Raw genomic sequence first — 13,426 nt, forward strand, 5'->3', positions numbered from 1 at the left:
GTCTGGACGGGGATCTTTATAGTGGGGGGGCCCCCTGTCTGGACGGGGATCTTTATAGTGGGGGGGCCTCCTGTCTGGACGGGCTCTTTATAGTGGGGGGGCCTCCTGTCTGGACGGGGATCTTTATAGTGGGGGGGTCCCTGTCTGGACGGGGCTCTTTATAGTGTGGGGGCCTCCTGTCTGGACGGGGATCTTTATAGTGGGGGGGTCCCTGTCTGGATGGGGATCTTTATAGTGGGGGCTCCCTGTCTGGACGGGGCTCTTTATAGTGGGGGCCTCCTGTCTGGACGGGCTCTTTATAGTGGGGGGCCCCTGTCTGGACGGGGCTCTTTATAGTGTGGGGGCCTCCTGTCTGGACGGGGCTCTTTATAGTGTGGGGGCCTCCTGTCTGGACGGGCTCTTTATAGTGTGGGGGCCCCTGTCTGGACGGGGCTCTTTATAGTGGGGGGGCCCCTGTCTGGATGGGGATCTTTATAGTGGGGAGGGCCCCTGTCTGGATGGGGATCTTTATAGTGTGGGGGCCCCCTGTCTGGACGGGGATCTTTATAGTGTGGGGGGCCCCCTGTCTGGACGGGCTCTTTATAGTGTGGGGGCCCCCTGTCTGGACGGGGATCTTTATAGTGTGGGGGCCTCCTGTCTGGACGGGGCTCTTTATAGTGTGGGGGCCTCCTGTCTGGACGGGCTCTTTATAGTGTGGGGGCCCCTGTCTGGACGGGGCTCTTTATAGTGGGGGGGCCTCTGTCTGGATGGGGATCTTTATAGTGGGGGGGGCCCCTGTCTGGATGGGGATCTTTATAGTGTGGGGGGCCCCCTGTCTGGACGGGGATCTTTATAGTGTGGGGGGCCTCCTGTCTGGACGGGCTCTTTATAGTGTGGGGGCCTCCTGTCTGGACGGGGATCTTTATAGTGTGGGGGCCTCCTGTCTGGATGGGGATCTTTATAGTGGGGGGGGCCCCTGTCTGGACGGGGCTCTTTATAGTGGGGGCCTCCTGTCTGGATGGGGATCTTTATAGTGTGGGGGCCTCCTGTCTGGACGGGGATCTTTATAGTGGGGGGGTCCCTGTCTGGACGGGGCTCTTTATAGTGGGGGGGCTCCCTGTCTGGACGGGCTCTTTATAGTGTGGGGGCCCCCTGTCTGGACGGGGATCTTTATACTGTGGGGGCCTCCTGTCTGGACGGGGATCTTTATAGTGGGGGGGTCCCTGTCTGGACGGGGCTCTTTATAGTGGGGGGGCCCCCTGTCTGGACGGGGATCTTTATAGTGTGGGGGCCTCCTGTCTGGACGGGGATCTTTATATTGGGGGGGCCTCCTGTCTGGACGGGGATCTTTATATTGGGGGGGCCTCCTGTCTGGACGGGGATCTTTATATTGGGGGGGCCTCCTGTCTGGACGGGGATCTTTATATTGTGGGGGCCCCCTGTCTGGACGAGGCTCTTTATAGTGGGGGCCTCCTGTCTGGACATGGATCTTTATATTGGGGGGGCCTCCTGTCTGGACAGGGCTCTTTATAGTGTGGGGGCCTCCTGTCTGGACGGGCTCTTTATAGTGGGGGCCTCCTGTCTGGACGGGGCTCTTTATATTGGGGGGGCCTCCTGTCTGGACGGGGCTCTTTATAGTGGGGGCCTCCTGTCTGGACGGGGATCTTTATAGTGGGGGGGCCTCCTGTCTGGACGGGGATCTTTATAGTGGGGGCCTCCTGTCTGGACGGGGATCTTTATAGTGGGGGCCTCCTGTCTGGACGGGGATCTTTATAGTGGGGGCCTCCTGTCTGGACGGGGCTCTTTATAGTGTGGGGGCCTCCTGTCTGGACGGGGATCTTTATAGTGGGGGCCTCCTGTCTGGACGGGGATCTTTATAGTGGGGGCCTCCTGTCTGGACGGGGATCTTTATAGTGGGGGGGCCTCCTGTCTGGACGAGGCTCTTAATAGTGGGGGCCTCCTGTCTGGACGGGGCTCTTTATAGTGGGGGGGCCTCCTGTTTGGACGGACTCTTTATAGTGGGGGCCTCCTGTCTGGACGGACTCTTTATAGTGTGGGGGCCCCCTGTCTGGACGGACTCTTTATAGTGGGGGGGCCTCCTGTCTGGACGGGGCTCTTTATAGTGGGGGGGCCTCCTGTTTGGACGGACTCTTTATAGTGGGGGCTCCCTGTCTGGACGGGGATCTTTATAGTGGGGGGGGTCCCTGTCTGGACGGGGATCTTTATAGTGTGGGGGCCCCCTGTCTGGACGGGGCTCTTTATAGTGGGGGGGCCCCCTGTCTGGACGAGGCTCTTTATAGTGTGGGGGCCTCCTGTCTGGACGGACTCTTTATAGTGGGGGCTCCCTGTCTGGACGGGGCTCTTTATAGTGTGGGGGCCTCCTGTCTGGACGAGGCTCTTTATAGTGTGGGGGCCTCCTGTCTGGACGGGCTCTTTATATTGGGGGGGCTCCCTGTTTGGACGGGCTCTTTATAGTGGGGGGGCCTCCTGTCTGGACGAGGCTCTTTATAGCGTGGGGGCTCCCTGTCTGGACGGGCTCTTTATAGTGTGGGGGCCTCCTGTCTGGACGGACTCTTTATAGTGTGGGGGCCTCCTGTCTGGACGGGGATCTTTATATTGGGGGGGGGGCTCCCTGTTTGGACGGGGCTCTTTATAGTGTGGGGGCTCCCTGTTTGGACGGGCTCTTTATATTGGGGGGTTCCCTGTTTGGACGGGCTCTTTATAGTGGGGGGGCCTCCTGTCGGGGCGGGGATCTTTAGTGTTGGGCCCCTGTCTGGACGGGGCTCTTTATATTGGGGGGGCCTCCTGTCTGGACGGGGCTCTTTATAGTGTGGGGGCCTCCTGTCTGGACGGGGCTCTTTATAGTGTGGGGGCCTCCTGTCTGGACGGACTCTTTATATTGGGGGGGCCCCTGTCTGGACGAGGCTCTTTATAGTGTGGGGGCCTCCTGTCTGGACGGGGCTCTTTATAGTGTGGGGGCCTCCTGTCTGGACGGACTCTTTATATTGGGGGGGGCTCCCTGTCTGGACGGGCTCTTTATAGTGTGGGGGCTCCCTGTCTGGACGGGGCTCTTTATAGTGTGGGGCCCCCCGGTCTGGACGGGCTCTTTATAGTGTGGGGGCCCCCTGTCTGGACGGGGCTCTTTATAGTGTGGGGGCCTCCTGTCTGGACGGGGCTCTTTATAGTGTGGGGGCCTCCTGTCTGGACGGACTCTTTATATTGGGGGGGCCTCCTGTCTGGACGGGGCTCTTTATAGTGTGGGGGCCTCCTGTCTGGACGGACTCTTTATATTGGGGGGGGCTCCCTGTCTGGACGGACTCTTTATAGTGGGGGGGGCCTCCTGTCGGGGCGGGGATCTTTAGTGTTGGGCCCCTGTCTGGACGGGGCTCTTTATAGTGTGGGGGCCTCCTGTCTGGACGGACTCTTTATATTGGGGGGGGCTCCCTGTCTGGACGGGCTCTTTATAGTGGGGGGCCTCCTGTCTGGACGGGATCTTTATAGTGGGGGGCCCCCTGTCTGGACGGGGATCTTTATAGTGGGGGGGCCTCCTGTCTGGACGGGGCTCTTTATAGTGTGGGGGCCTCCTGTCTGGACGGACTCTTTATATTGGGGGGGGCTCCCTGTCTGGACGGGCTCTTTATAGTGTGGGGGCCTCCTGTCTGGACGGGCTCTTTATAGTGTGGGGGCCTCCTGTCTGGACGGACTCTTTATATTGGGGGGGGCTCCCTGTCTGGACGGGCTCTTTATAGTGTGGGGGCCCCCTGTCTGGACGGGCTCTTTATAGTGTGGGGGCCCCCTGTCTGGACGGACTCTTTATATTGGGGGGGGCTCCCTGTCTGGACGGGCTCTTTATAGTGTGGGGGCCTCCTGTCTGGACGGGCTCTTTATAGTGTGGGGGCCCCCTGTCTGGACGGACTCTTTATAGTGGGGGGGCCTCCTGTCGGGACGGGGATCTTTAGTGTTGGGCCCCCTGTATAGAGACAGTAGCTGTTCCTTGCTCCTCAGCCGGCTGCTCCTGTCAGGAGGAGATGATGATGATGATGATGATGATGATGATGATGATGATGATGATGATGATGACTCCTCTTCCTCCTCCTCCTCCATCAGGAAGTAAAAACTCTACAAGGAAGAACAGCAGTGTGAGCCGCAGACCCCGGACCATGCTCCCCCGGTGCCGCCTGCTCTTACCGAGAGCCCAGGTAATAAGCCCCCCATAGACAGCTCAGCACGGCCCCCCAGCCGCAGCACAGAGGATTTCAGCAGCGCCCGCTCTTGTGTTCCAGCTCTGCCCGCGGCTCCTCCGTTTTCTCTCGGACTCTCCGGTTCCGTTCCGTATCAAACACCTGGATCACCTGGTGCTGACGGTGCGGAGCCTGGAGGAGACGGTGGGCTTCTACACCCGGGTGCTGGGGATGGACGTCGTCACCTTCAAGGTACGGACCCCAAACTCATCCTGGTGCCTTCACCCCTGCGACCCCGGGGCCGAACCCTCCCCCCCAGTCCTCCGGGACCGCCAGTGTCAGATCGGTATGGGGGCTGGAAACGTTTACTGACAGAAAAATCTACTGACGGGTACGGGGTGTTACTGACGGGTATGGGTTTTTACTGACATGTGGAGGGTTTTTACTGACGGTATGAGGGTGTTACTGGTGGGTGCGAGGCGTGACTGACATGTGGAGGGTGTTACTGACGGTTATGGGGTGTTACTGACGGTTATGGGGCGTTACTGACAGGTATGGGTTTTTACTGACGGTATGAGGGTGTTACTGGTGGGTGCGAGGCGTGACTGACATGTGGAGGGTGTTACTGACAGTTATGGGGTGTTACTGACGGTTATGGGGCGTTACTGACGGGTTTGGGTTTTTACTGACGGTATGAGGGTGTTACTGGTGGGTGCGAGGCGTGACTGACATGTGGAGGGTGTTACTGACAGTTATGGGGTGTTACTGACGGTTATGGGACGTTACTGACGGGTTTGGGTTTTTACTGACGGTATGAGGGTGTTACTGGTGGGTGCGAGGCGTGACTGACATGTAGAGGGTGTTACTGACAGTTATGGGGTGTTAATGACGGTTATGGGGCGTTACTGACAGGTATGGGTCTTTACTGACGGTATGAGTGTGTTACTGGTGGGTGCGAGGCGTGACTGACGGGTGCTGGGCTTACTGACGAGTACAAGGTGTTACGGTTATAGGGCATTACAGATGGGTACGGGGTGTTACTGACGGGTATGGATCTTTACTGACTGTATGAGGGTGTTACTGACAGGATACGGGACGTTACTGACAGGTATGGGGTGTTACTGCCGGATACGAGGTGTTACTGACAGGTACGGGGTGTTACCGACGGTATGAAGGTGTTACTGATGTGTCCTGGGCTTTACTGACGGGTGCAGGGTGTTACTGACGGGTGCAGGGTGTTACTGACGGGTACGGGTTGCTACTGATGCACCCGGGGTGTTACTGATGTGTACTGAGCGTTACTGACGTACGAGGTGTTACTGACGGGTGCGGGGTGTTACTGACGGGTACGGGTTGCTACTGATGCACCCGGGGTGTTACTGACGGGTACTGGGCGTTATTGACAGTACGGGTTGCTACTGACGGGTACGGGTTGCTACTGACGGGTACGGGTTGCTACTGATGCACCCGGGGTGTTACTGATGTGTGCTGAGCGTTACTTAAGGTACGGGGCGTTACTGACGTGTACTGGGCGTTACTGACAGGTACGGGTTGCTACTGATGCACCCGGGGTGTTACTGACGGGTACTGGGCGTTACTGACAGTACGAGGTGTTACTGACGGGTACGGGTTGCTACTGATGCACCCGGGGTGTTACTGATGTGTGCTGAGCGTTACTTAAGGTACGGGGCGTTACTGACGTGTACTGGGCGTTACTGACAGGTACGGGTTGCTACTGATGCACCCGGGGTGTTACTGACGGGTACTGGGCGTTACTGACAGTACGAGGTGTTACTGACGGGTACGGGTTGCTACTGATGCACCCGGGGTGTTACTGATGTGTACTGAGCGTTACTTAAGGTACGGGGCGTTACTGACGTGTACTGGGCGTTACTGACGGGTACGGGTTGCTACTGATGCACCCGGGGTGTTACTGACGCCCGTCCTGTACCTCGGCTGACGCCGTGTCTTTCTCGCAGGGGGACAGGAAGGCGCTGACGTTCGGGATACAGAAGATTAATCTCCATGAGGCCGGGAAGGAGTTTGAGCCTAAAGCAAAACACCCGAAGCCGGGCTCCGCGGACCTGTGCCTGATCACCGACACCCCGCTCACCGCCGTCCTCCGACATCTGCAGGTCCGTCACAGTGTCTCCTCATCTGAGCACAGCTGCAATTGTACATGACACTCGCTGTTATCAGCCAGTGAGGGGACTCGTCCCTCATCCGCTCTTGTAGAGGCCTGTTTGTTACAGTGTGCCAGTCCCGGTGACGCCCCTGGTGGTCCAGATTCATGGAGAGCAGCCCTGGAGGGTTAGGCCGGCCTCACACTCAGCGTATAAAAATACGGTCCGTAAATTACGGCCGTAATACGCAGAAAAGTCCCCAAAATAGTGGTCCGTAGCTCCTCCGTAGGCAGGGTGTGTCAGCGTATTCTGCGCATGGCATCCTCCGTATGTAATCCGTATGGCAGCCGTACTGCGAGATTCTCTCCCCAGCTTGCAAAACCGACATACGGACATACAAGGGATCCATGTGTCAAAAAAAATTATATATATATATATATATCAGTAGACACATATATGTATATATATTAATATTTAATACAGCGTTAGATAGCAAAAGCCGGCAATTGAATTACTGACTTTAAAGCTATCTCCTTCCTAAACCCGACATGATTACATACAGTAAACCATCTCATATCACCATTTTTTTTGCATATTCCACACTACTAATGTCAGTAGTGTGTATATGCAAAATTTGGCCGTTCTAGCTATTAAATTAAAGGGTTAAATGGCGGAAACAATTGACGTGGGCTCCCGCCCGATTTTCTCCGCCATAGTAGTAAAGCCAGTGACTGAGGGCAGATATTAATAGCCTGGAGAGGGTCCATGGTTATTGCCCCCCTCCCCCCCTGGCTAATAACACCTGCCCCCAGCCACCCCAGAAAAGGCGCATCTGGAAGATGCGCCTATTCTGGCACTTGGCCACTCTCTTCCCATTCCCGTGTAGCGGTGGGATATGGGGTAATGAAGGGTTAATGCCACCTTGCTATTGTAAGGTGACATTAAGCCAGATTAATAATGGAGAGGCGTCAATTATGACACCTATCCATTATTAATCCAATAGTACGAAATGGTTAATAAAACACACACAATATTGAAAAGTATTTTAATGAAATAAACACAGTTTGTTTTAATATTTTATTGTTCTCTCAATCCATCTGAAGACCCTCGTTCTGTAACAAATTAAAAATAATAAACCAACAATATCCATACCTTCCGATGATCTGTAACATCCCACGATGTAAATCCATCTGAAGGGGTTAAAATATTTTACAGGCAGAAGCTCTGCTATAATGCAGCTGTGCTCATGGCTGTAAAACCCTGGGGAATGAAGGTAATGTAGGTCAATGACCTGTAGTTGCCTTCAGTCACGGTGAGGCGCCCTCTGCTGGTTGTCCCTCGAGCGTGGGAACTTTCCTGGAAAGTGCCCAGGCTCGAGGTCATATGAGGACGTCCAGCAGGGGGCGCATCACCGCGAATGAAGGTAACTACAGGTCATTGACCTACATTACCTTCATTCCCCAGGGTTTTACATGCAGGAGCACAGCTGCATTATAGCAGAGCTTTTGCCTGTAAAATATTTTAACCCCTTCAGATGGATTTACATCGTGGGATGTTACAGATCATCGGAAGGTATGGATATTGTTGGTTTATTATTTTTAATTTGTTACAGAACGAGGGTCTTCAGATGGATTGAGAGAACAATAAAATATTAAAACAACCTGTGTTTTTATTTCGTTAAAATACTTTTCAATAATGTGTTTGTGTTTTATTTAACCCTTTACTAGTATTGGATTAATAATGGATAGGTGTCATAATTGACGCCTCTCCATTATTAATCTGGCTTAATGTCACCTTACAATAGCAAGGTGGCATTAACCCTTCATTACCCCATATCCCACCGCTACACGGGAATGGGAAGAGAGTGGCCAAGTGCCAGAGTAGGCGCATCTTCCAGATGTGCCTTTTCTGGGGTGGCTGGGGGCAGATGTTTTTAGCCAGGGGGGGCCAATAACCATGGACCATCTCCAGGCTATTAATATCTGCCCTCAGTCACTGGCTTTACTACTCTGGTGGAGAAAATCGGGCGGGAGCCCACGCCAATTTTTTCCTCCATTTAACCCTTTAATTTAGTAGATAGAACGGCCAAATTTTGCAGATACACACTACTGACATTAGTAGTGTGGAATCTGCAAAAAAAATGGTGATATGAGATGGTTTACTGTATGTAATCATGTCTCAAATCATGTCGGGTTTAGGAAGGAGAAAGCAAAAGCCGGTAATTGAATTACCGGCTTTAAAGCTATCTCGTGCAGGATGCTATATATTTATATATATATATACCTATTCTATGTGTACACATTTATTCTACCTACTCTACTGTAAGCTGTCAGTGTGATTTTACTGTACACCGCACTGAATTACCGGCTTTTCTAGAGAACAGCGCTGCGTATTTCTCGCAAGTCACACTGCTTGTCCGTGTGTAATCCGTATTTTTGGGGCTTCCATAGACTTTCATTGGCGTATTTTTTGCGCAATATGGTGACAAACGCAGCATGCTGCTATTTTCTACGGCCGTAGAAAGCCGTATAATACTGATCAGTTTAATACGGCAGATAGGAGCAGGGGCATAGAGAATAATTGTACCGTGTGCAATCCGTAGTGTGAGGCCGGCCGGCCTTAGTGTAATGGTCCCTGGTGGTCCGGGGCAGGAATCTACATGCTGCTGTGATTCTCCAGATGTCTCGGGACCCCCAGGGCTGTGACCATGCTGAGCATTACACCCACCTCTGTCGGGGGTCGCCGTATTCAGGACTTGTTGCACCAGTTTTGCCGGAATGTTTCCATGAGAATTCGATAGATCCCGGTTGCCGTGGTTTCCATTGTTAAACCTCGGGCAGAGTTTCCATCAGTTTAACCCCCTCTGGGCTGTTACACGTCATGTGACCGGCCTCTGTGTGATTGGCTGCAGCGCCTGTGATCTCACATTTCCTTCCTGTCGTCTGCAGATCTGCGGGGTCCCGCTAGAGGAGGGTCCAGTGTCTCGGACCGGTGCGGTGGGGGAGATCCACTCTGTGTATTTCCGGGATCCTGATCACAATCTGATAGAAGTGTCCAACTATGCGGCCGACGTCAAGAAACCCTGACACCTGCCAGGTCTTATGGGGTCCCTGCCCCCAGCCAGGGACGCGGTCATACTTCACAGCTGAGGGTTTGTTACAGTTGTATCCAGTCCAGACAATCCTGTGTGAGCTGAAGCCACCAGCGCGTTACAATGTATCGGATACGACTGTCTCTCAGACGTCACCAGGACAAGATGTCAGCAGCGGCCGGAGAGGGACGGTCCCAGTCACTGACAGCAAGCAGAGACTCACTGGGGGGCAGCACCTCGCTCGTTCACTGGGGGGGGGGGGGGGGGAGGGCAGCACCTCACTCACTCTGGGGGGGGGGGGCAGCACCTCGCTCACTCTGGGGGGGCAGCACATCGCACTCTCACTCTGGGGGGGGGGCAGCACCTCGCTCACTCTGGGGGGGGGGCAGCACCTCGCTCACTCTGGGGGGGGGGCAGCACCTCACTCACTCTGGGGGGGGGGCAGCACCTCGCTCACTCTGGGAGGGCAGCACATCGCACTCTCACTCTGGGGGGGCAGCACCTCGCTCACTCTGGGGGGGCAGCACATCGCACTCTCACTCTGGGGGGGCAGCACCTCGCTCACTCTGGGGGGGCAGCACATCGCACTCTCACTCTGGGGGGGCAGCACCTCGCACTCTCACTCTGGGGGGGGCAGCACCTCGCTCACTCTGGGGGGGCAGCACCTCGCTCACTCTGGGGGGGCAGCACATCGCACTCTCACTCTGGGGGGGCAGCACCTCGCTCACTCTGGGGGGGGCAGCACATCGCTCGCTCGCTCACTCTGGGGGGGGGGGGCAGCACCTCGCTCGTTCACTGGGGGGGGGGGAGGGCAGCACCTCGCTCACTCTGGGGGGGCAGCACATCGCTCGCTCGCTCACTCTGGGGGGGGGGCAGCACCTCGCTCGTTCACTGGGGGGGGGGGAGGGCAGCACCTCACTCACTCTGGGGGGGCAGCACCTCGCTCACTCTGGGGGGGCAGCACATCGCTCGCTCGCTCACTCTGGGGGGGGGGGCAGCACCTCGCTCGTTCACTGGGGGGGGGGGGAGGGCAGCACCTCGCTCACTCTGGGGGGGGGGGCAGCACCTCGCCCACTCTGGGGAGGGCAGCACATCGCTCGCTCGCTCACTCTGGGTGGGTGGGTGGGGGGGGGGGGGGGGCGGGGGGCAGCACCTCCCTTGCTCGGTATTGTGCTTGCTCTGGCCTGAATTAAATATTGCTGTCGTCTGAGTGCTGCGTCCCCGGAGCGGCCCTGCGGACATTATAACCTGTCGTCTCTCCGTTATATATCGACCTTATCACTTCAGAGCTGCACTTATAATTCTGGAACTTCTTACTGGAAACAGTTTGCAATCTTGTGAATAAACGACCCTGTGACGTCTCAGCGGTGCTCATTTTATTATAAATTAGGAGGTCATTTTATCATACAACAAATCGGTCCTGGGAGGAAGATGAGAAATCAGGAAATACAAAAATCTGCTTCACAAAAGCGAAAAACCTTCATGTATAGAAATACACTAATCAGCGCCCTCTGCTGGCGAGCAGGTAGTACAGTAATTGGCGCCCTCTGCTGGCGAGCAGGTAGGACAGTAATCGGCGCCCTCTGCTGGCGAGCAGGTAGTACAGTAATTGGCGCCCTCTGCTGGCGAGCAGGTAGGATACAGTAATCAGCGCCCTCTGCTGGCGAGCAGGTAGTACAGTAATTGGCGCCCTCTGCTGGCGAGCAGGTAGGACAGTAATCGGCGCCCTCTGCTGGCGAGCAGGTAGTACAGTAATCGGCGCCCTCTGCTGGCGAGCAGGTAGGACACAGTAATCAGCGCCCTCTGCTGGCGAGCAGGTAGTACAGTAATTGGCGCCCTCTGCTGGCGAGCAGGTAGGACAGTAATCGGCGCCCTCTGCTGGCGAGCAGGTAGTACAGTAATCGGCGCCCTCTGCTGGCGAGCAGGTAGGATACAGTAATCGGCGCCCTCTGCTGGCGAGCAGGTAGGACACAGTAATCGGCGCCCTCTGCTGCCGAGCAGGTAGTACAGTAATCGGCGCCCTCTGCTGGCGAGCAGGTAGGACACAGTAATCGGCGCCCTCTGCTGGCGAGCAGGTAGTACAGTAATCGGCACCCTCTTCTGGCGAGCAGGTAGGACACCAACAGGTGGCGCTGCATCTGAGGCTACCAGAATGTCCAGGGCGGCTGCCTGAGCTCAAAGGTGGAGATGCTGCTGACGTTCACCGGGATGGAGATGATCGCCCAGGGAAGGCCGTGCTGCTCCAGGGAGCGCTGGATCATGTACCTGCAGGACAGACACAGGCATGAGACCCCAACAGTGACCGCGGCAGGAGACCCTGCACTGCCCTCATCTGGGATAGTCCAGGGCTTATACTCCACTCACAACCAAAGCAGCTTTACAAATCCTGCAGTCCCAACACTAAACCAGCAGGGGGCAATGGTGAAAGGTGACGAGATGCAGACTGTTTCCTAAACATCCCAGGTCCACGCTTACTCCACCCTAGGGTCCAAGACTGACCTCCACCTGCATAATCCCACCACAGTCCAGACTCGCTCATAGATCCACCCATCCCAGAGCTAGACTGCTGCCCTCCATATCCTGACCCCCCAGATCCAGACTCGCTCCACATCATCACCCACCCCAGGTCCAACTTCCCTCTACCATCCCTTCCAGGTTCAAAGTCCCATATTCCACCTGAAGAATGCAGCCGAAGGCGAAACCCCGTTACCCCGCTGGAACGTTGCCGCCAGGCGGAGCCGTCTATTACCGCCAGTGGCTTCCTATACATGACTACTTGGAGATGCTGTCCGGGTGAGAAATGAGGTTTATTAATCCGCCGCCTATTGAGGTCGGCCCTGCGGTGTAATGGTCACGATACGCACCCGTCTCTCCCCAGCAGGAAGAGCGCAGGGATCTCCGCCGTCCGTCCACTGTTGTCTTGGATCATTTCCACGTAAACGCTGTCGTTGTCGGATGCGTTGTCGGCGATGATGATCGCTCGTCCACCATGTTCCTGAATCACCCGCGTCTTGGATAAGAAAGAGCAGCCACTGTATACAGAAGAAGAGGAGACGGTGACCGCGGGAACATCAGCTGTGTGAGCAGGACTGGCAAGGTTCTGTCACCGGCTCTGCGCCACACACCCTCCGACACCAGCTCCGCACCACCCACCCTACAGCTCCACCCACTCTCCCTCCGGAACCAGCTCCGCACCACCCACCCTTCCTCCGGCACCACGCTCCCTCCAGCTCCGCGCCACCCACCCTTCCTCCCTCAGGCACCAGCTCTGCACCACACACCCTCTGGAATCAGCTCCGTGACACCCACCCGCCCTCCGGCACCATACCAGACACACCACCCTCCCTCCAGCTCTGTGCTATACATCCAACCTCCGGCACCAATTCCACACCACACACCCTCCCAGGGCCGGCTCCAGGTTTTTGAGGGCCCCGGGCGAAAGAGTCTCAGTGGGCCCCCACTTTAACATATACTACGATTCATGATCGCATATAACACAGCCATGTAGTATATAACACAGCCCACGTAGTATATAACAGCGACGTAGTATATAGCACAGCCCATGTAGCATATAACAGCCCATATAGTATATAGCACAGCCACATATTATATAACTCAGCCCACGTAGTATATAACACAGCCCATAGTATATAGCACAGCCATGTAGTATACAGCACAGCCCACGTAACATATAACAGCCCACGTAATATAACAGCCCACGTAACATATAACAGCCCACGTAACATATAACAGCCCACGTAACATATAACAGCCCACGTAGCATATAGAACAGCCCACGTAGCATATAACAGCCCATATAGTATATAGCACAGCCACATATTATATAACTCCACCCACGTAGTATATAACACGGCCAATGTAGTATATAACAACCCACGTAGTATATAGCACAGCCATGTAGTATATAGCACAGCCCACGTAACATAACAGCCCACGTAGTATATAGAACAGCCATGTAGTATATAGAACAGCCCACGCAGCATATAACAGCTCATACTGTATAGTATATAGCCCAGCCACATAGTATATAA

At 55.4% G+C, this 13,426-nt stretch overlaps 2 protein-coding genes across 2 annotated transcripts in view; one reads left to right on the plus strand and one right to left on the minus strand.

Moving 5' to 3' along the window:
- The first annotated feature begins 4,086 nt into the window (after positions 1-4,086).
- On the plus strand, positions 4,087-9,628 carry GLOD5 (glyoxalase domain containing 5). Its single transcript, XM_069745077.1, has 4 exons — positions 4,087-4,178; positions 4,263-4,412; positions 6,140-6,295; positions 9,232-9,628. Exons 1-4 carry the CDS (start codon positions 4,140-4,142, stop codon positions 9,367-9,369), a joined length of 483 nt encoding a protein of 160 aa, XP_069601178.1. The 5' UTR covers positions 4,087-4,139; the 3' UTR covers positions 9,370-9,628.
- A 1,105-nt stretch (positions 9,629-10,733) lies between these two features.
- Positions 10,734-13,426, minus strand: part of PRADC1 (protease associated domain containing 1) — a 37,015-nt gene continuing 34,322 nt past the window's right edge. The window contains exons 4-5 of the mRNA XM_069745078.1: positions 12,239-12,406; positions 10,734-11,639 (exon numbers count right to left, since the gene is read on the minus strand). Of these exons, the coding sequence (XP_069601179.1) occupies positions 11,519-11,639; positions 12,239-12,406 (289 nt within the window). The 3' untranslated portion in view covers positions 10,734-11,518. The remainder of the gene's footprint in view (positions 11,640-12,238; positions 12,407-13,426) is intronic.

The sequence above is a fragment of the Ranitomeya imitator genome, chromosome 1, assembly GCF_032444005.1.
Source record: "Ranitomeya imitator isolate aRanImi1 chromosome 1, aRanImi1.pri, whole genome shotgun sequence".
Lineage (NCBI taxonomy): Eukaryota > Metazoa > Chordata > Amphibia > Anura > Dendrobatidae > Ranitomeya > Ranitomeya imitator.